The sequence below is a fragment of the Rhopilema esculentum genome, chromosome 4 (assembly GCF_057945365.1).
Source record: "Rhopilema esculentum isolate cy_ngs chromosome 4, ASM5794536v1, whole genome shotgun sequence".
Classification (NCBI taxonomy): Eukaryota; Metazoa; Cnidaria; class Scyphozoa; order Rhizostomeae; family Rhizostomatidae; genus Rhopilema; species Rhopilema esculentum.
The window spans coordinates 11,129,835-11,154,161 of record NC_142818.1 but is presented as its reverse complement, the minus strand read 5'-3'; the positions used below and the strand labels follow the sequence as shown (position 1 = coordinate 11,154,161).

Below are 24,327 nucleotides of genomic sequence, written 5' to 3'. Positions count from 1 at the left end.
ATTTTCGCGCGAATTTTACGCATTGCATCCTGGGTCCCGCATGATTTCACAATAATCATGTGAAACTCTCACTGTTGCACTAATGTGCAACTCATGTTGCTCTGGCAGTAATGTTCTCGTGCGCATAAATCCATGGCATTAGATCCCACTTGGATACATGTGGTGTTATGAGATTTTATATACTCTTATGTCCCGAATAAGCGGGGGTCCTAATAAGCGGGAGGGGGTTGGAAAATTTCTTAAAATTCAATAAGCGGGGGAAGGGCGTGCTTTTAATAGACATGCTTTTAATTTATGTCATTCCTATGTATAACAAGTAAAGCAGTATCATTTTGTCGAGCGTTCTGAAGAGATCGCGTTACAAAAACATAAATAATAGATTTCACGATCTTTCCCGATAAAATTCGGTACCTATACGTTGGTTTTGTGGCAAAGGTCCAAATTACGTGATACATATTCATAAAAACTAGAAAAATTGGCTGACTTACACAAATATCCGACGGATATAATCCGACTGATGCAGTGTAAATTTAAAGTTACCATATTTCCTCTAATGAACGCCGCCCCCTGATAAACGCCGCCCTCTATTGAACGCCGCACCTTCAGGCAACCATTTTGAAAAAACGCCGCCCTCTATTGAACGCCGCATCTTGAAAAGCGGCGTTCATTAGAAAACACATCAAACAAGAAATAAGGAATCGTTTAAGCGCTTTCTGATCCAAAGCCATAAAAGTTTTTATCTCATAGAGACGAGGACTCACGGAGACAAGGATATTGACATTCCTTGACTTGACATTTTTTTTATCTTATTTTATTGCATTTTTCTTGTCATTTTTCATTTGACAAACTTTTCATTCTGTATTGAAGGCCGCATCCAAAATTTGGAGTTTATAATAAATGTCGCGACGTTCTTTAGAGGAAATATAGTATGCAATCTTTCGACGAAACTCAACCCGGGATTAGTGCTCAGTTTCTTATAATTTTGTTGATTTTAGTGCTTAAAGGATTTTTAAAAGTCGCTTGATTGCCAAGCATTTCAACAAGCTATCTTTGACATACACAAAAACGTAACATAAGATAGCGAAAACGACAATTCAGCGAAACTTGACAACATTTAACTGATTTTGCAATTATTTTTATTTAGATTTCATAGCAGGGTGTATCACTTTTCCATAACAGCGTAGGAGGGTTTTTTAGAACAATTAAATTTTTAGGGAGTTAAATGCATAGAATTTTTTGGGATTTTGGTGGACTTTGCTCTCAAGCGAAAAGTATTTTTGCCAACGAGAATTTGGCGTACGAGATTTTTATGAAAGGATATGTCCTGCGGGTTTGTGATTCATGTCTAAACGTTAAAAAATCTTTCATTAAGACATGGAACTCAAACAGTTCTTCTGGCCAGCACGTCTGTCTGCTTTGATAACATAAAACTATTATATCTTGAGATACGAGTTTCTGGGTACCTTCCATATACTTAAGAAGATCATGAACAGATATAAAACACTCATTGAAATATTAGATACAATACAAATTTTAACTACGATTCCATCAAAACGATGGGCATTTTCTGTTTTATCACACGAATAATTTTGAAAACAAACAAGGATGCATCGATGACTTGAGCAGTTCAATGAAGTATGAGGGAGGAAATGAAGCAACCAAAGCTTTTATTCTCAACTGTAGCAACGATATACAATTGTAAGCTTTTGTGTCCATCACATAAACAAGAACTTCTTGGGGATTGCCACAAAAGAATTGGTTCTAAATGGGGAATACCTTGCACGGCTACCATGAGACAAAATAATCATAAACAGCACCACTTCTAAATGTAAATTATTCTGGCATTTTCGTCATGATGGGCAAAGGATCCATTCAGTCTTAACTTTTGTAAAACTTAGTGGAATAAAAGGGTTACCAAAGCAAGTAAGCTACATAGAAATGTCGTAGTTCTATTTAAAGAGGAGAAAATCCTGTTAATAAAGCCGAGAGAAAGACGAAGGTCACCTCATGAATTAAGAATGATATCTGTTCGTTCTGGCAAAGTTGCTTGTGATCAATTAATAAAGAAGATTTATCTATTAAAGAATCTTGACTTACAACGGGTTAGTGCTTTGACATCGCAACGATTTAAGGCTGATGGGGTATTGACACTGAATTTTGAGGGGAAATTGACAGGTGTGGAGTTTTGTTGTCATAGAACATTGTAATGGAAGGAGTGTTACCAAGAAAAACGAGTATAGCTTGAAATTTTTTTTGCTATGTAGAAGTGCAGGCCCTCGCTCCGGGTACCAGCCCTTTGGACACCCCTACATTTGTGTTAAATACAAGCTTCACTGAGTTTTTCTCTACCCTAGACGGTTGATGGCGACTTTCCTATGCATGTTTAATATCGAAAGACAACATTATCTTCTCGTATTTCCTCGCAAAAGTCTTATCATTCAAGGAAGGTCATGGTTGCATTTAGCAGCATTCTGTCTTACGTCAAATTTTACGATAAATGCACGAGAATTATTTTTGCAAACATTTATGTAACAAAACATGCTTGAACCATGAAAAACTACTTTCTCTGCATTACAATCTACTAGAAGACTAAAATTACAAGATTCACGTTTCTGCTATAATTCCTTAAGAACATATTACGCCTATGGATATCCTAATTAATCTAGGCGTTGTGTTTTTACCAAAACAAGTACTTCAATATTTCCGCTAATAACAAAATATAAACAACTCGAAGCAAATCAACCAAATACAAAGTCGCGGACAGAGCAAGCTTCAGAATTAAGCATGCAGATTAAATACTGGTTAATTTTACAGACTATTAACAACGCCTGTTAATTCTGTCTAAATACAGGAGTGTCAAAGTTTGAGGAGTCTGGGGACAAATCTACGTCATCACCGGAGACTTGTCTTGAATCATAGAAGTTCACGGTTTCTGGAATTTAGCCTGGTTTAGATTACAAAACCACGTATATATTCTCCTTCTCTTCATAATAGACGATTGATAATGCCCCATGAAGACCACTTAACAATTGCAGTCTTCTTAAGTTTCCCTGTTACCTGAATTGATTATTAAACATAATTCTACAGCGACTTTCATTTTGATGTTTAAACCATTGGATGTAACAAAACGGTCGCATTAATAGCATCCCCCACATCACTCAGAATTCTCTCGTATGACAACCTTCTACTAAAACAAACAAAGGTATGCATTTATGAAAATCTGATTTTTAAAACTATGAATCCTTATGATAGTGTCCCTGCAAATACTTCAACAAACTGCCTTCAAATATTCCTCACTACCAAAGAAATTAAGCCATCGTATTTTGCTTGCTTACAAAATCAAACAATGTTTGCAACATTGGTTGGTTACTAGGACCATGCCTCGTTCAAATAAGAATCGTGACAACAGTGTAATGATGGGACGCTCGCACATTCAAAGTAGCTAACAATTCTAGGGCGATTGTGAAACAACGTTTCCAATCATTTAGAAACATTAAAGAAGAGAGGGATTGGATTGAAATCATAAATATTTGTGTATGCTTTGCAGAACTGTTTGTTTCGAAGATTTCAAATTTAAACGGCTATCCCTGAATGTTGGCCAGCAACAAAAAAGGAGCCATACTGCAATCATGCGGGACAGCAAATGCACAAGAAAACATGGTTGTGTGACGGGCTTTAAGAACACTTGAAAATGAGAGTTGCTTTCTGATGAACTAAATAAGGGGTTTTTTAGAAGAGAGTCGTGCAAATAGCAATGTTGATTGAGGGCAATGCAGCAAAACAAAAAAGCCTTAAGGGTTACATTGGATTCTTACCAGCATTGATATTTCTAAGCAAAAAACAAACAATTAAACTACGAGCTGAGAAATAAGTACTTTGTGATTCTTCGAGCCACAATTTTTTACCATTTTTGACCCCGGTACTGCGGAGGAATAGCTACACGACCTCGCTGACGCTGCTGCTGCCGAAGCAAAGCCTCGCATTCAGATATTGTTCTTTTGGTCGAGGCTGTCAATAGCGGTTCGCTGTTGACATCTCTTCCCCAAGTCTGACGATGTTGTCCTATAATGTGTGAAGGGACTGCAGTTCCTGTCACGGGAGTCATATTGAAAGCAGGAGACTGTCCATGCCTCTCTATCGTGTCCATAGGTTGCCGATTCAGAATTATAGGTGAATGAGAACGAGACGGTCGGCTGATTGTTTCAGGAACGGAAGAAGGGCGGCCATAATTTTGTCCTCTATACGGCTGAAAACCTCGATTCCAAACATGGGACGCTGAGGACCATCCTTGCCCTGGAGAGACCAATGTTGACTGAGGTTGTGAATTCTCGCTAATTCTCAGATGTTGTAAACTAGTGTGAAAGTTCTGAGATCTCTCTCGTGAAACTGTTTGGCTGGCGTTGGCGTGCCATTCCGGATGGTGCATATCCTACATGAAAAAGAAAATCGGTTATAAAGAAACATTTTCGAAGTTGGTAATTTGACGTTTCCAGCCAAAAGAGATTGAAGTTATTCAGAGAAAGCATCTAATTCTTGAGAGATTTCCATGCATATAAGTAAACGAGAAATTCTATTTTCAATAAAAGGGTTTTACATGGTTCTTCGATGATCTAATTAGGAGTAACAATGGTTTACCAAAAGCACACAAGTCCAGACCCGTTGAAGATAAACCGTCTTTATCTGCCTCAAAACGTGGAATTTTCAATGGAAAACAAGCAAAAAAAGCAAGAGCTTCAAAATGTAAATCAATGCTTTTTAGAGTAAAATTAAAAGAATGCAAGGGAATTTCTTAAGCCGAAAACCCACTCTGGAAAATGATCCGCGGATCAGATCAGATCGTGTTGTTCTGATCAGTTCCGTTCGATCCGCGGATCGTTTGTCAAAAGAAAACCAATGTACCGGAACGGTTAAAAAAAAGTTGAAATCATTTCAACTTTTTTTTAAACTGTTTCGATCCGTCGCGGATCAGTCATGTGACCATTTTTGCATCCAAAGCGCGTGCGCAACACAAAATCTCATCCGAACCGCGGATCATTTTCCGGAGTGGGTTTTCGGCTTTAGGCACATCACAGGTTTCTGGAGTCAAAAGACAGGATTACGACAAGTCGAATTTCTTTCAAGGTAATGAACGCCCCCTATAATCATAGCCAAAACCTCTTGAAAAATGTTTAGGAAAGTTTTTCAAGTGTTTTGGCAAGACTCGTAGCTGTCCTAAAAACAGATCAAAACAAAGTATGGGAACAAAAACAGTGGATAGAGAATGTACCTCTTTTTGTCGTGACGTCATTTGACCATATCTATCCCAATTCTCGCTCTGGGTGACAGGAGCACTCATGTATGTGTCTTCCAGATTGGGCCTAAATGTAAGGAGGAATCACTCACATACAAAGAATAACAAGTAATCAATGAGGTATAGATGCAAAGAAACAACTTCAAAAATCTGCACTTTCATGCTTGATTCATCGACCATCTTCTTTATCAAGAGACAGGAATCAAAACTATTTTATGTTGCAAAACTTTTTTATCAAATAGCATGCGTTTAAAAACGTGACCAAAAATTCATATCCGATCGAAGCCGCAATGTCAATTATTCTAAGCTAGACGAACGAGCAAAATTATGCTAGCGTGTGATGCAAAGATAATAATATAATAATAATAATAATAATAATAACTCCCAACAGTTCTCAGGAGAATCGACTTTTTAGTTCGTCTAAATTCGATTAGAAAATGTTGGGGGAGGGGTAATATTTTGACACAGTACTTTTTGTGATGTAATCCTATGATTTTCAAACTGCCAATTTTCAAAAAAAAGTTAGTCATAGGCGTTCCCTTCGGATAAAATTGGCGTTTTCGGATGGTAAAAGGGCATTTTCTGGTTGTTAAAAGGGCGTGGCTTAATTTTTTTTGGTTTGTCCCCCCCCCTCCCCCAGAGCTTAGTGGCTGGCGCAGCCATTGAATGGAATGGAAAACTTACATAGTAGTTATCCAGCCTGGTGAAGAAATCCCATTTCCTGAGGATGCGACTTGTTGCCCCCTTGCAATTTTGAACCCTTCATTTGGTTTGCTTTGTGTATCACCTCGTCTGTCTCTCTTGAAAGTGTCTTCTTGGCTCCAAATCTCATTCGAAGTCGTCGTATTTGATGTCTGCAGGAAAGTTAATAAATGAATCAATTGCGGCAAGAAATTTTTGCACGAATATGGGTGGTTAAGTAGACAAGAGTTGAGACAAGGGAATGGAAGGCCAAAAGGAAGATGTGAAGATAACTTCAAAGATGACATGAGCGCAGCAAAAATGAAGGATGAAGCGGCAAAGGAGAGAGTGACAGGGTGATGGTAGAAATGTGTTACTAGAGAGAGAAACAAGGGGCTAAAGGCCCCCTGTCGGGGAAAATCTAAGAGGAAGTTTATACTAGTTTTTGGCATGACCTTGTCTGTGAGTCTAGCCCCTTTGTTGGGTAAATTCTGGGAATTACCCTGCAACGATGTATCTGCAGTGGTGACCCCAAATAAAAGAGATTTGAGCAAGTACAAGAACAGGAAGACACGGAGTTACTGTGAAAATACCAAATCTTGTTGCTCATTGGAAGTCATGGAAAACTATGTATAATTCTTGAAAATACTATTTGGGACATCATATCAGGGGGGGGGGGGCCTGATAACAAGCCGTCTATCAAAAGATGTTTACAAATTATCACAGAGGACCTAGGAACCATCCAATTCAACTTGCAAACGAGGAAAGTATAGTATAAGTGGAGTGGTCAAAATTTCTTACATAAATCTAAGAAATACCCCCACCCCTTCCCTGTCATAAAAAATGACAGTTCCCTGAGGGGGGTACAATACAAAGGGGCTGAACCAGTTCTCTCACATTGTTGGGAAGCTCACCCTTCGAAAATAGGACACAAACTGCATTAAAACATTCGATATGCAAAAAATTATCATTCACTTTGCTAGGAAATATCTAATTGAAGGAACAGTATGCTCCCCGGTTACTAAACAATACAATACGAATTGTGAATTACCCCTGTTGATGGTTTCTGAGCAAAGGATTTTAGTCCGTTAATTATCATTAACTTCTTATAATAGCAGTACTGGTTTCCAGCAAGGGCGTAGCTAGCGGTAGTGTAGGGTGTGTGACCCCCCAAAACCTTCATGAGATGATCGGTAAATCTGCGGTTGGTCAACATTATCTTAAAAGGTAGGTGAAATTGTCTGTCGGGGGGTAAAAAACATCTGAATTTATCTTCATCTTTGCCTTTGTCGGTAATTTCACTACTGATGCCCCCACCCCAATTTTTAAGATCAAGCTACGCCTCTGATTTCCAGTGACAAAAGTAAACACGATGACCTTCATAGCTAGGCTCAGTGCCTTTGCGTCGATAAAGACCGTTGCATCGTGATACACCGTTTAGTGAGGGTTTATGGTTAACCGCAGATTAAAACACAGTCCAATGGCAGTGAACTTTATATTTGTGTGCAATGTGTTAGGACAAATAAATCACTCTATTGTGTGGTCTCTACCTCGGTGAAGCTTTACAGATAAAATATGAAAACGGAGGTCAAGTTCAAATGTGTGCGCTTCTTTTAGGCTCAAAAGGAGGGGGTCCTGAAAGGCAATGGGACAGGGAAGAGGTTTAACTGATCTGAGAGGGGCTGGATGAATGAGGAGACGTTGGCTACAAAGAACATATACTATAACTTGAGAATCGAAATTGGGCAAGATGAAAGATCAGTTAAAACATACGTACCTCTAAGTAATTATTGGCATTCTAAACTGGGGTTGGGAGTTGGTGTCAAGCATTGGCAGTTATTGGTAATGAGAGAGGGGACAAAAGCCCAGACCGGGACAAACGAGTGAGGGGACAAATGCCCAGCCTGGAACAAATGAGGAAGGGGACAAAAGCCCAGACAGGGACAAACGAGTGAGGGGACAAATGCCCAGCCTGGAACAAATGAGGAAGGGGACAAAAGCCCAGACAGGGGCAAACGAGTGAGGGGACAAATGCCCAGCCTGGGACAAACAAGGGAGGGGACAAAAGCCCATCCCGGGGCAAACGAACTTGCAGTTTAGAACCAAGATGAGCCAAGAGACTGAATAGATAAGCAGCACGAAATAAAGATTTCTGTCCACTCTAAAGTACAAAATATTAGAATTGACGTTATTTTATAAAAAACCTTAATCAGCAATAAGTAATAAAAGTTTTTAAATCTGGCATCAAAATTTTGGTGTTTCAGTACTGAAAGTTTCTTAGTTCGTGTCCTATTTCCGGGACCTAAAATTGCCTTATTGTTTTGAAGTTTAGCATTTTTGGAAGAAAAAACGCAGATCGTGACAAAAACCCACTCAGATCAAAATCCATAGTATGCTATCTCTTTCAAAGAAGAATCGACAAAATTAAAACTACCGGCAAAAAATAGCTATAAAGATTTTGATACAACGATTTTTCTTAATTTTTCTTGAGCCTAGTACTAAAGTTTCTTAAATTTTAGGCCATTCTAGTACTATTTTCTCATAAACCAGTTTCTTATAATAACAAAACTGATGATGATGATGATTGATGATGATGATGATGATAATGATGATGATTGATGATGATGATTGATGATGATGATGATGATGATTGATGATGATGATGATGATGATGATTGATGATGATGATGATTATAATGATGATGATTGATGATGATGATGATGATTGATGATTATGATGATGATGATTATAATGATGGTGATTATGATGACGACGATGACAATGATGACGACAACGAAGATTCCAAATGTATTAAAAGTCTGAACTTTTCTAGATGCGTTTCCAGTCTGTTTCCCAGACAACTAAGAACCTTTATGTTTTATGAGAATGCCTAAAAAAACGGCGGCACAAGCTATGACGCAGCAACTTTACACAACTCATATATTGGGGCTCTGTGAGTGGGACCTAACTGGGATTTTGTTTTTTTGATATGACGAAGGACATTTTTTGCTTGATAGCATAACACGAAAAATTATTTTTATTCGGTTGCTTTATCAAAATGCGTTTCGCATATTTACAGTTTCTTGATAAACGGCGGGAACTGCTATGACGCAGTAAGTTTACAAACCCGGATCTTTGGATTCCACTATCAACCTTTGCAGAAGGAGAAATCGATGCGTGCCTAACGATCTCTAACGACCCGCGCTGACAAAACGGTTCCAGCATAATGATCTCGCGGCAGTGCAATTACTTGATTACGAAGGGGAATCTTTCGTACGTAATTGTGAGCAGCCAAACTTTTAATTTCGTAAACTTCCTAGTTGCGAGTGCAAAGATTTCTTTAATTCGGCAATTGAACCGTTTGATTAAGAAATGTAGTCACAGTTCCCCAAATGATTAATTGATCATTCTCGTAACTGTTAGTCTGACAGACTTTTAACAAATTCCCGTTGTTTCTATGTTTTTCCTACACCAAACTACCTTATCCAACGGGGTCTGAAGAATTTGGAATGAATTTTGGATAAACCCTAGAGAAAACTGGAAAGTACCTGCAAGCATTTTGCGACAATTTTGCATAGCCTGGAAACTTTCGAATAACTTTCACCGACTTTGCAAAACTTGCGAAAAACTAAACAGATTTCTGATACTTGCAATATATTCGAATTTCCCGCCCTTGCTTCAGACTCTTTAAATGTCCCGAGTTCCTTGCATGAAAGTTAATTCTTGCAGAAACTCGTGAAACGTGAAATCGCATATTCCCGCACTTTCTTTTGTATCCCACATAGCAAATTGCAAATTATACGTCTAATTACGTTGACGCTTGACAGGATGAAAGCACCATTCTCGATTACGAGAAGTTTCTGATCTATTCTGGCTACCGTTCAACATGCACGTGCAGAACCAATTTTAACTGCCCAACGTCACGAGCAAAACTAGAGGCGATTGGTCGAATCGAAGAGGATGACCACAAAGGGGATCTCAGGCTAGCAGCCGAACCCAATTTAATAGCACGATTATAGACCTAAGTGTCGATTAGCGAACCTCAATTGCCCACTCAATCGGGAAAGTCACGATTCTCGATTGTTCGTTTGGGAAAATTGGGAAAATCCTTTGATTTCGGCATTCAATGCCTGCATTGTTTCGATTGTCTCACGACTTTGAAGTCGGCTTCTATGTGTCCATTGTTGAACTCATCAAAATGCCGATCCATTGTTACACAATTGGCAACAATTCTACATATATATATATATATATGGATGCCCATCGAGCCGAGCAAAATCCCCCCTTCATGTACTCATTCTTCGTACATAAAAATAGCACGGCTTTTGCAATGTACGAAGAATGTGGAGGAATGGTACTTCGATATTATGAATTGGCGATGTGGACAAAACTGATGATGATGATGATTGATGATGATGATGATTATGATGATGATGATTGATGATGATTGATGATTATGATTATGATGATGATCGATGATGATTGATGATTATGATTATGATGATGATTGATGATGATGATTGATGATTATGACTATGATTGATGATGATTGATGATGATGATGATTGATGATTATGATGATGATGATGATGATGATTGATGATGATGATTATGATGATGATTCATGATGATGATTATGATGACGACGATGACAATGATGACGACAACGAAGATTCCAAATGTATTAAAAGTCTGAACTTTTCTAGATGCGCTTCCAGTTTGTTTCCAAGACAACTAAGAACCTTTATGCTCTATGAGATTGCGATTCACAAACTTAAAATACCTAAAAAACGGTGGCACGAGCTATGACTCGCCAAGATTACAGAACTCATTTATTGGGGCTCTATGAGTGGAACCTAACTGGAATCTGTTTTTTTATTTGACGAAGGACATTTTTTGCTTGATAACGTAACAAGAATAATTATTCTTATTCGGTTGCTTTAGCAAAATGCGTTTCGCAGATTTACACTTTCTTGATAAACAGCGGGGAATGCTATGACGCAGTAAGTTTACCAAACCCGATCTTTGAATTCCACTATCAACCTTTGCAAGAAGGAGAAATCGATGCGTGCCTAACGATCCCTAACGACCCGCGCTGACAAAACGGTTCCAGCATAATGATCTCGCGGCAGTGCAATTACTTGATTACGGAAGGGAATCTTTCGTACGTAATTGTGAGCAGCCAAACTTTTAATTTCGTAAACTTCCTAGTTGCGAGTGCAAAGATTTCTTCAACTCGGCAATTCAACTATTTGATGAAGAAATGTAGTCATAGATCCCAATATTATTAATTGATTATTCCCGTAACTGTTGGACTGACCTCACACGATCCAAATTTCTATTTTTTTTACGTTATTCCTGCACCAAACTATCTTATCCAACATATTGACCCTTTCTTTAAAAAAAAATATGGGGTCTGAAAAATTTGGAATGAATTTTGGATCAACCCCAAAGAAAATTGAAAAGTCCCTGCAAGCATTTTGTGACAATTTCGCAAAGCCTGGAAATCTTCGAATAACTTTCACCGACTTTGCAAAACTTGCGAAAAACTAAACAGATTTGAAACACTTACAATATATTTTTCACGACTCATGCATGAAAGTTAATTCTTGCAGAAACTCGTGAAATCGCATATTCCCGCACTTTCTTTTGTATCCTACATAGCAAATTGCAAATTATGCGTCTAATTACGTTGACGCTTGACAAGATGAAAGCACCATTCTCGATTACGAGAAGGTTCTGATCTATTCTGGCCACCGCTCAACATGCACGTGCAGAACCAATTATAACTGCACAACGTCACGAGCAAAGTTAAAGGCGATTGGTCGAATCGAAGAGGATGACCACAAAGGGGATCTCACGCTAGCAGCCGAACCCAATTTAATAGCACGATTATCGACCTAAGTGTCGATTAGCGAACCTCAATTGCCCACTTAATCGGGAAACTCACGATTCTCGATTGTTCGTTTGGGAAAATTGGGAAAATCCTTTGATTTCGGCATTCAATGCCTGCATTGTTTCGATTGTCTCACGACTTTGAAGTCGGCTTCTATGTGTCCATTGTTGAACTCATCAAAATGCCGATCCATTGTTACACAATTGGCAACAATTCTACATATATATATATATATATGGATGCCCATCGAGCCGAGCAAAATCCCCCCTTCATGTACTCATTCTTCGTACATAAAAATAGCACGGCTTTTGCAATGTACGAAGAATGTGGAGGAATGGTACTTTGATATAATGAATTGGCGAAGTGGACAAAACTGATGATGATGATGATGATGATGATGACGATGATGATGATGATGATGATGATGATTGATGATGATGATGATGATGATGGTGATGATTGATGATGATGATGATGATGATGGTGATGATTGATGATGATGATGATTGATGATGATGATGATGATGATGATGATTGATGATGATGATGATGATGATTGATGATGATGATGACGATCATGATTGATGAGGATGATTATGATGGTTGATGATGATGATGATTGATGATGATGATTATGATGACGACGATGCCAATGATGACGACAACGAAGATTCCAGCATTTATTGGGGCTCTGTGAGTGGAACCTAACTGGGAATTGGTTTTTTTATTTGACAAAGGATATTTTTCGCTTGATAACATAACACGAATAATTATTCTTATTCGGTTGCTTTTTCAAAATGCGTTTCGCAGATTTACACTTTCTTGATAAACAGCGGGGAATGCTATGACGCAGTAAGTTTACCAAACCCGATCTTTGAATTCCACTATCAACCTTTGCAAGAAGGAGAAATCGATGCGTGCCTAACGATCCCTAACGACCCGCGCTGACAAAACGGTTCCAGCATAATGATCTCGCGGCAGTGCAATTACTTGATTACGAAGGGGAATCTTTCGTAGTTAATTGTGAGCAGCCAAACTTTTAATTTCGTTAACTTCCTAGTTGCGAGTGCAAAGATTTCTTCAACTCGGCAATTCAACTATTTGATGAAGAAATGTAATCATAGACCCCAAGATTATTAATTGATTATTCTCGTAACTATTGGTCTGACCTCACACGTTCCAAATTCCTATTCTTTTACGTTGTTCCTGCACCAAACTATCTTATCCAACATATTGACTTTTTCTTTATAGAAAAATATAGGGTCTGAAAAATTTCGAATGAATTTTGGATCAACCCCAGAGAAAATTGAAAAGTCCCTGCAAGCATTTTGCGACAATTTCGCAAAGCCTGGAAATCTTCGAATAAGTTTCACCGACTTTGCAAAACTTGCGAAAAACTAAACAGATTTCAAACACTTAACAATATATTTTCCACGACTCATTCATGAAAGCTAATTCTTGCAGAAACTCGTGAAATCGCATATTTCCGCACTTTCTTTTTGTATCCTACATATCCTACATAGCAAATTGCAAATAATAGGTCTAATTACGTTGACGCTTGACAAGATGAAAGCACCATTCTCGATTACGAGAAGTTTCTGATCTATTCTGGCTACCGTTCAACATGCACGTGCAGAACCAATTTTAACTGCATAACGTCACGAGCAAAACTAAAGGTGATTGGTCGAATCTAAGAGGATGACCACAAAGGGGATCTCAGGCTAGCAGCCGAACCCAATTTAATAGCACGATTATCGACCTAAGTGTCGATTAGCGAACCTCAATTGCCCACTTAATCGGGAAACTCACGATTCTCGATTGTTCGTTTGGGAAAATTGGAAAAATCCTTTGATTCTGGCATTCTATGCCTGCATTGTTTCGATTGTCTCCCGCCTTTGAATTCGGCTTCTATGTTACCATTGTTGAACTCATCAAAATGCCGATCCATTGTTACACAATTGGCAACAATTCTACATATATATATATATATATATGGATGCCCATCGAGCTGAGCAAAATCCCCCCTTCATGTACTCATTCTTCGTACATAAAATAGCACGGCTTTTGCAATGTACGAAGAATGTGGAGGAACGGTACTTCGATATTATGAATTGGCGATGTGGACAAAACTGATGATGATGATGATGATGATTGATGATGATTATGATGATTATGATGATGATGATTGATGATGATTATGATGATGATGGTGATGATGATGATGATTGATGATGTTGATGATGATGATGATTGATGATGTTTATGATTGATGATGATTATGATTATGATGATGATGATGGTGATTGATGATGTTTATGATCATGATTATGATGACAAAGATGACAATGATGACGACAACAAAGATTCCAAATGTATTAAAAGTCTGAACTTTTCTAGATGCGCTTCCAGTTTGTTTCCCAGACAACTAAGAACTTTTATGCTTTACGAGAATGCGATTCACAGACTTAAAACACCTAAAAAACGGTGGCACGAGCTATGACTCAGCAAGTTTACAGAACTCGTTTATTGGGGCTCTGTGAGTGGAACCTAACTGGGATTTTGTTTTTATTTGACGAAGGACATTTTTCGCTTGATAACATAACAAGAATAATTATTCTTATTTGGTTGCTTTTTCAAAATGCGTTTCGAATATTTAAAGTTTCTTTATAAACGAAGGGGACTTCTATGACGCAGCAAGTTTCCAGATCTTTGAATTCCACTATCAACCTTTGCAGAAGGAGAAATCGATGCGTGCCTAACGATCCCTAACGACCCGCGCTGACAAAACGGTTCCAGCATAATGATCTCACTGCAGTGCAATTACTTGATTACGAAGGGGAATCTTTCGTACGTAAATGTGAGCAGCCAAACTTTTAATTTCGTAAACTTCCTAGTTGCGAGTGCAAAGATTTTTTCAACTCGGCAATTCAACTATTTGATGAAGAAATGTAGTCACAGATCCCAAGATTGTTAATTGATTATTCCCGTAACTGTTGGTCTGACCTCACACGATCCAAATTTCTATTTTCTTTTACGTTATTCCTGCACCAAACTATCTTATCCAACATATTAACCCTTTCTTTAAAAAAAATATGGGGTCTGAAAAATTTCGAATGAATTTTTGATCAACCCCAGAGAAAATTGAAAAGTCCCTGCAAGCATTTTGTGACAATTTCGCAAAGCCTGGAAATCTTTGAATAACTTTCACCGACTTTGCAAAATTTGCGAAAAACTAAACCGATTTGAAACACTTACAATATATTTTCCACGACTCATGCATGAAAGTTAATTCTTGCAGAAACTCGCGAAATCGCATATCCCTGCACTTTCTTTTGTATCCTACATAGCAAATTGCAAATTATACGTCTAATTACGTTGACGCTTGACAAGATGAAAGCACCATTCTCGATTACGAGAAGTTTCTGATCTATTCTGGCTACCATTCAACATGCACGTGCAGAACCAATTTTAACTGCATAACGTCACGAGCAAAACTAAAGGTGATTGGTCGAGTCTAAGAGGATGACCACAAAGGGGATCTCAGGCTAGCAGCCGAACCCAATTTAATAGCACGATTATGGACCTAAGTGTCGATTAGCGAACCTCAATTGCCCACTTAATCGGGAAACTCACGATTCTCGATTGTTCGTTTGGGAAAATTGGGAAAATCCTTTGATTTTAGCATTCTATGCCTGCATTGTTTCGATTGTCTCCCGCCTTTGAATTCGGCTTCTATGTTTCCATTGTTGAACTCATCAAAATGCCGATCCATTGTTACACAATTGGCAACAATTCTACATATATATATATATATATGGATGCCCATCGAGCTGAGCAAAATCCCCCCTTCATGTACTCATTCTTCGTACATAAAAATAGCACGGCTTTTGCAATGTACGAAGAATGTGGAGGAATGGTACTTCGATATTATGAATTGGCGATGTGGACAAAACTGATGATGATGATGATTGATGATGATGATGATGATGATGATGATGATTGATGATTGATGATGATGATGATGATGATGATTGACGATGATTGATGATGATGATTGATGATGATTGATGATGCTGATTGATGATATTTATGATGATTATTATTGATGATTGATGATGATTATGATGATGATGATGATGATGATTATGATGATGATGATGATTATGATGATGATGATTATGATGATGATGATGATTGATGATGATTGATGATGATGATTATGATGACGACGATGACAATGATGACGACAACGAAGATTCCAAATGTATTAAAAGTCTGAACTTTTCTAGATGCGCTTCCAGTCTGTTTCCCAGACAACTAAGAACCTTTATGCTCTATGAGATTGCGATTCACAGACTGGAAAAACCTAAAAAACGGTGGCACGAGCTATGACTCGCCAAGATTACAGAACTCATTTATTGGGGCTCTGTGAGTGGAACCTAACTGGGAATTGGTTTTTTTATTTGACGAAGGACATTTTTTGCTTGATAACATAACACGAATAATTATTCTCATTCGGTTGCTTTATCAAAATGCGTTTCGCAGATTTACACTTTCTTGATAAACAGCGGGGAATGCTATGACGCAGTAAGTTTACCAAACCCAGATCTTTGAATTCCACTATCAACCTTTGCAAGAAGGAGAAATCGATGCGTGCCTAACGATCCCTAACGACCCGCGCTGACAAAACGGTTCCAGCATAATGATCTCGCGGCAGTGCAATTACTTGATTACGAAGGGGAATCTTTCGTACTTAATTGTGAGCAGCCAAACTTTTAATTTCGTTAACTTCCTAGTTGCGAGTGCAAAGATTTCTTCAACTCGGCAATTCAACTATTTGATGAAGAAATGTAGTCACAGATCCCAAGATCATTAATTGATTATTCCCGTAACTGTTGGTCTGACCTCACACGATCCAAATTTCTATTTTCTTTTACGTTATTCCTGCACCAAACTATCTTATCCAACATATTGACCCTTTCTTTATAAAAAAATATGGGGTCTGAAAAATTTCGAATGAATTTTGGATCAACCCCAGAGAAAATTGAAAAGTCACTGCAAGCATTTTATGACAATTTCGCAAAGCCTGGAAATCTTCGAATAACTTTCACCGACTTTGCAAATCTTGCGAAAAACTAAACAGATTTGAAACACTTACAATATATTTTCCACGACTCATGCCTGAAAGTTAATTCTTGCAGAAACTCGTGAAATCGCATATTCCCGCACTTTCTTTTGTATCCTACATAGCAAATTGCAAATTATATGTCTAATTACGTTGACGCTTGACAGGATGAAAGCACCATTCTCGATTACGAGAAGTTTCTGATCTATTCTGGCTACCGTTCAACATGCACGTGCAGAACCAATTTTAACTGCCCAACGTCACGAGCAAAACTAAAGGTGATTGGTCGAGTCTAAGAGGATGACCACAAAGGGGATCTCAGGCTAGCAGCCGAACCCAATTTAATAGCACGATTATAGACCTAAGTGTCGATTAGCGAACCTCAATTGCCCACTTAATCGGGAAACTCACGATTCTCGATTGTTCGTTTGGGAAAATTGGGAAAATCCTTTGATTTTGGCATTCTATGCCTGCATTGTTTCGATTGTCTCCCGCCTTTGAATTCGGCTTCTATGTTTCCATTGTTGAACTCATCAAAATGCCGATCCATTGTTACACAATTGGCAACAATTCTACATATATATATATATATATGGATGCCCATCGAGCTGAGCAAAATCCCCCCTTCATGTACTCATTCTTCGTACATAAAAACGTGTTTAATCGGGTTGGGTGAAAAATTCCCAAATTCCAATAAGCGGGGTGGATAATTCACGAATCGTTGTCTGTAAAAAATTCTAAAATATGTTTTCTCAAGTTTCTTAATATTCGAGGCGCGAATATAATAGATTTTTAGTGAATTTTATCAAAAAATTATTTAGCGGGGGAGACGTTTATTTCATACCCGAGCATGTCTGTGGAAATCGGAAAATTCTAAAGTGCTCCACTACAACCACGTAGCTGTTGGTGTCGGCTAGGGGGGGGGGCAAACTCGAGCAAGAACCATATCTGAGGGGGGCAGGCTTTACAACAAGAAAACAGATATATAACAAACAGATATATTTGGACAAAATCAAGGTCATGGAATTATAAATATGCCAAATTTTCAAAATATCATATGGAAAAACTGTAGCCAAAGGGGGCAAGCTGTTGTCAAAATTTTCATTTGGGGGGGGGGCACAGCCCCCCGTGCCGTGGCTACGTGGCTGCTCCACTACCAAAAGTCATTTTATTACTTTTAACTGACTTTCCCTGTTTGCTTGAAAAACAGGGGGAGGGAGAGGGTAACAGATGAGGTTTGACACATATCCCCCGTCCCAGCCAACGTCCTAGCTACTGGAAGCTTGAACATGACCTGTACAAAGTCCAGTCCAGCGGCGACCGGTGACCCAGACATGTTCAACTCGTCTTTGGATGTTTGCTCGTGATTCTCGCCGACGGGTGCTTAATTCAAGTCCTGATTCAAAACAAAGAGCAGTTGAGGTAACACGTTTATTACACACGACAAGTCTGAGCACTTTTGATTTCATTGCTCAAGATGGGCATGCCGATGCGATATTCGATAAACTTACACAAAGCTACAACGATAGTGTACCTGCTCGGACTAATGTATTACTTTGACAATTTCACGATCGGCCCGTGCGTGTATTTATCGTTACATGGAACTTATATAATAATCTGGTTTTGCAAAGAATTTTCATTCCCAGATTCAACTTGGGGAAAAGATGCAAGCTTGGTAAAGTCACTAGCCGTATTCTTGTTTCTTGGCCCTTTTGGATACTGGATTCCACCTTATATTCTTGTGAGTTCGCACCACCAACCCAGGAATTTGACAATAGCAATCTCAATATCCACACTTTGTTTGGGAATTTTCCTTCATTTTTGCTCCGATTGTCAAAAGTATTACACACTTAAGTTCCATCGCGGTTTAATCACAGACGGCCTATTCGCACGCAGTCGAAACTGTAACTATCTTGGAGAGATTTTCATTTACCTGTCGTTTGGACTTCTTGCCGAGCATTGGATATCAATAGTCATCGTGACACTCTTTTCAGTTTTGATTTATTATCCCGGAATGAGAAGAAAAGAGGCTTCACTCTCTAGATACCCAGGATTTGCCAAGTACAAAGAACAAAGTGGATTCTTGCTACCAAAAATATTTTAAGCATGGACGACTCGTGTTTTTGCGAATTGTTATCATAGATAAAAGAAACTGTTTATTATTCAAATTAATGTATAATAATTGTTCTATTGTGAATGTGGTATAAGGCTCATGTTTTTCAAAAGATTTTCCTGATGTATTCATTCTTTCACGGGAGGTTTGACCTTTTCTACTGATTAGTTGAAGACGGGGGGGTTAGAACACTAAAAGTCACTTGTAAAAACATAAATTTGTTTTAGAGGCAATATAATCCTACCTTTTCAAATAACGAGTTTTCGAGTTTCCGAAATAGAGGAAGTTCCTATTCAATTTAAAACGCCTATAGGGAATAACGATAATGTTTGGAGGTCGAAAAGGTCTCCCAAAGATATCCAGAAGCCTGAAATCTTACCAAGGCACCAGCATGGGTAACAGGGACGTAGAGGGTACCAGGGACGTTGAGAGCCAGAGCCTCCGATGAATGGGGACCAGGAGCATGCCCCCACTATTTTTGCAAAAAATATCGGAGCCCATAGAAGCGTTTACAAATTGGTGGGGGAGGGCGTGTGGTCACCTGTAACCAAGAGCTGCTGGTGAAAAGGGCATTGTGACAATAAATTCAACCTAAAAGGGGCACTTGCTTCTTCTAGAAGGGCTTTTGCAGAAACCATGGGAGATTACGGTGCCCCTAACGTCTATGCCTGACTCTCCCTGGTTGAAGTCGAGTGTCTGATGAACAAATGTGTGTCACGGTAATGAATACATCTAGAGCAGAGATTCAAATAATCTTAGACAGTACCCAGGTAGTATGAAGTTTCCAAAGTTTGCCTTAGCACATTCACATTACGAGAATTCTTTTTAGGCCATGCAGTGCAGAGCAGTGGAGCTGGGGCCTACCTTTTGCCAAAAATGCAAAATATTAAAAAAAAGACCCACCAGCAAAACTTTAAATATTATATTAAAAATATTAGGAGACACCCAGTTTTCTAAACGCTTCGCGGTGCCCGTTGGAGACGAATATATTTTTAGAAAAAACAATGTATGTCTAATTTCTACCCCTCACTCTCGTTAGCCTTGGCTCCCCCCCCCCCCCTCACGTTATAAACTTCGTGGAATGGGCCCTGTTAACCTGCGTCACAGACAATAACCACCAAGGAGGAGAGTCATCGGCCATGTGCAAGTCATAATACATCTAGATCTTTTGAAAAGTGCCTTAAAATATGTGCATGTCATTGGAAAGATAATATAAATTCTCTTTGGCTATCTTCAAATAAATAAATAATGAGGCCGTGGGCATGATTATTTCTAGAAACTGAGCATTTTAAGCATAAAACAGTTTCGACGATGCGATTTCAAGATATTCAACTTGGATAACGCAGTGTGAAATCTGCGTCAAAGTTCTTTGATAACGTTGACAATGCCCAGAAAAATACAGTAACAGCCCACAAACAATCTTCTCTAAGGTCCTTCTCTCAATCTTTTATTTTTCGATTTTTTCCGACACCCCTCCTGGAGCTTATTTGGACCCCCCTCCCGTTTATTAATTTTATATGCAGTCATTCATATCCCTTATTTTATTTGTCCTTTGTTCTTGCAGCTGTGAAATTTGTGTAAAGTTTCTCTTGAATGAAGAGGTTGCATTGTACAAACGTTTTAACATAGAAAGAAAACATCGCATTGCATTATTAGTGGATGAGTGAACTTTTTATTGAAAATGAACGCCATTATATGTAGAAATTTAGTTGGAAACTTACTTTGAACCCAAAAAAGAATTATCACGCGATTTTTCAGATTTTTCAGATTTCCAATCCCCCACTTACTAAGACCCCCGCCCCGCTTATTTATTCTTGGAGAAATTTCTGACCCTCCCTTAACTATCAAGACTCCCTTCTATTAAGGGCCTTGAGTATTCTTTTTCAGGAACCAGATAATTTCTGCTGAGGCTCGATTCTCTTATTTTTTTGATAATTTGAGGTTTCGGCGTTCGTAATGAGTGTTGTGTTTATTTCAACATTGATTTTGCTTCAAAGACAATTCAATAACAGTTTTGCATGACATTTTCAGTAGCAAAGTTGATTGGCCTATAATAACTGTTCTGTTTGTTAACACGAGGAAATATTTTCAAAAGTAAAATTTTTCTAATAAATTTTTTTTATTAGGCTGTTCTTACTATTTGGCAAATCGACCCTCGAGGTGCTCATTGAGCGTGTTCTTAAAGAAAAAAGGAGTGTAAAAGAAATTACAGATTAAGACCCTCCAAGATGGAATCAAGTCCCTTCAAGACGCGAAAGTATAGGAGCAATTTGAGGTCATTATTAATTTCTGAAGCAAAGGTTAAAGAAGAAAGAGAATGCTTGAAAAGCCAAGTGTAATTTTGTCTTTTGAATTAGAAATAGCCCTTATTCTCAGGTATTCCAGATCGAAAGATAATAATTTTGGCAGCCTAAAAATACTTTGTTTAGGCTGCATCCCGGATAACGAATGTATCTCACTACTACACTTCTGAAAGTCTGATAAATACTATATAAGTACTGTATGAGAGAAGCATTGAATTCTTGAGAGACTACGAAATTACACCGAAAAAATGGCCTCTGAGCCATTGAAATGAATTTTTAAATTACAAAGACAACTAAACGCAAATGTTCACATACCTGTGGTGATTGCATTTCCTTTTTATCCCAAATAGCAGCAAGCCGGTCCCCAAGCCCTACAGGCCACGAGAACCTTGGGTTGAAATGTTGGTAGAGCATTTCGTCCGGTTCTTTGCAATCTTCGAAATCTTCCGACGTATCGGCCTTCTCTGAAAAACTTGAATCAAGTCCGGATGCGAAATAAGAATCGGTCGGAATCATATCCCTCGTCACAGGCCCCTCAAGCTTCGACGGCTCGTTTTTTGGTACCGTGACGTCATTTAGTGCCCAGGCGCTGTAATACAGACTCTCATTTGATCCGTGCATAATGCTTTTGGACGATGCTTCTTCTCTCTCTACCGGTACGTTTTCTTCTGACTGATCTGAACCGTCCGCATCATAACAATGCTGGTCCTGCTCCACCAATATTTCAGCATTCAGCACCTGCCTGCATTAGGAAAGAATCGTTATTGCAAAAACGTTTTCGCTAACATTAACAAATCTCTGCATATCAGAGTTGTATTTTTTGACGGACCAAGAGGGGCAGTTGAGGCATGAGAAAAGAAATCCTGAAAAAAGAGAGCACCATAGACAAATTTTATGTTAAGGTTTTGGCCAACCTGACAAAATGGGCCTAAGCCCCCAGATAAAAGAAGATTGGCCTGTGATTTCTGGACTATTATCGCTCAAAAGCAGCGGTAATTTTTTATTCAATTTTATGAACATTGTAAATTTGCTTGATTTTGTCTCAATTCTATTTTCGTGGCAGCCCAATACTCCAGGAAAGCTTTGTCTCCACTTTCTTTCCACCGAGAAAGGTGTTAACCAACCAAGCTAAATCGACGAGCTCTGATCAGAGCATCGTATTGTGCGAGAACGAAATTCCGCCTTAATTGAGATCCTCTAGTCACATCATTGGTAAAATATATTCACGTGTGGGTTTTAATTTGGCATATCAACAATAATATAAAGTTCTGTAAACAAAGTTATTTGTATCTTGAAAGGAAATTCACGAAGAAGCATCCGGTACCGAAAAATTTCAACATTGGATAATGAACAAAGATAATAGATGTGGATCAAAAAGAACGCGAGAAAAATGACCAGAAATTTTCTCAATCTGAGAAGAATTGACAGAGGAGATCTTCAATTATTCTACTGAAATAGCACCTTACATTCAGTTTTATTTTGCCATGACTGAAAATGTGAAGTCTTTCGAAGTCTACGTTAAACAGTGAGATTGGTTCTTGAGACATATGACGTTAAAAATTCTCTTAAATGAATAACGCAAGAATAGATTGCAAAGTTTTTTGTCAGCATAGCGTATACTTCGAAGAACTAAGCAAAAATAATACCTTTTTAATAAATCAACCCCTGTTCCGAGAAAAACAAACTCTAGACATCCGCTTTATCTTCAACTGAAAGCAATTACTCACTTTAAATTTACTCCAACCGCAATCATTTACGGACACCTATTTGTTGCGGACACATTTCAGTTGACAGATAGCGGACAGCTCGTTTTAGCGGATAGCACTTTATAGCAGACACCTTATTTTGGCGGCAACACACAAATAAGAAAAAATTTCGCTCTAAACTTCTTTTTGCGACCAAACCCTGTAGAATTACTCCCACGTGTCAAAGCTTTTTATACAAGGTATTCGCTACTGGGAGAAAATTATCCATAATTTCTAGGAATAAATTTTCTAACTTGTTAAAAAAGCAAATAGCAAGGACAACTGCTTACCTTGCAATACTGCTATCAGCTACAGTTGCAATTTCACTAATTTCTGGCACTTCTGCTTGATCTTCATCACAGCACTGATCGCTTTTCTCCTGGTCACCGCTTACTGATTCCACAATAACATCTCCTTTCATCTCATTAGATAACTCTGTTTCAATATCAACAAAATCTATAGTCTTGCCATTTGATGGCGTTTCGTCATTCTCTCGTTCTTCTTCCCCGTCCAGCGATTCGCTGCTATCTCTTAAGTCATCGTTGTACATCTCAACCTCAGCGTCCTCCTGCCCAGTATCCTCGATCACGCCAATGAAGGTATTGGCTGTTAAGGGCTGATTTTCCAAACTCTCCACAGCTTCATTCAGGTCATTAGCAACCAACATTGAAATGGTTTCCTCTGAAACATCGGCATCGTAAATTTCGCGGGTCTTAAGCACAGAGGCCTCATTACCGTGTAACTGTGATATCGAGGTTACAGACGGGTGGCTTTGCACGCTCATGCTACTACCGAGGCCACTGTCAGATGGAGATACTTTACCTTTGCTTTCGATTTCAGCCCTTACCACTTCCTCTTTTCTAGGGCCAGCCTTGGGAGGAACGTTCCTATCTATGTCTAATGGCTGATTGAGACCGAGGCTACTGGTACTGGATCCCGATAGAAGATCGATAACATCCTTGAGTTCTTCAAATGAGGCAATGGAAAGCGAAGTGCTCCCCCCTATAAAAAGACACAAATACAAACTGATTGAGAAACATATCCACAAATAAAATTTCAAATTCGCAGAACAATGCAAGTTCTCTTATTTCATCAAAATTTAGGTTAAATCCTGTTTAGCAGAGAATGTTCTTGATTCAGCATAATTTGAAATATTACAGACCATCTTTGAAT

The 24,327-nt window shown here is 38.6% G+C and overlaps 1 protein-coding gene across 1 annotated transcript in view; it reads right to left on the bottom strand.

The window, feature by feature from the left end:
* Positions 1-1,483: 1,483 nt before the first annotated feature.
* Positions 1,484-24,327, bottom strand: part of LOC135691407 (uncharacterized) — a 42,769-nt gene continuing 19,925 nt past the window's right edge. Inside the window, exons 11-15 of the mRNA XM_065209261.2 lie at positions 23,445-24,156; positions 21,725-22,151; positions 5,975-6,144; positions 5,267-5,357; positions 1,484-4,429 (exon numbers count right to left, since the gene is read on the bottom strand). Of these exons, the coding sequence (XP_065065333.2) occupies positions 3,902-4,429; positions 5,267-5,357; positions 5,975-6,144; positions 21,725-22,151; positions 23,445-24,156 (1,928 nt within the window). The 3' untranslated portion in view covers positions 1,484-3,901. The remainder of the gene's footprint in view (positions 4,430-5,266; positions 5,358-5,974; positions 6,145-21,724; positions 22,152-23,444; positions 24,157-24,327) is intronic.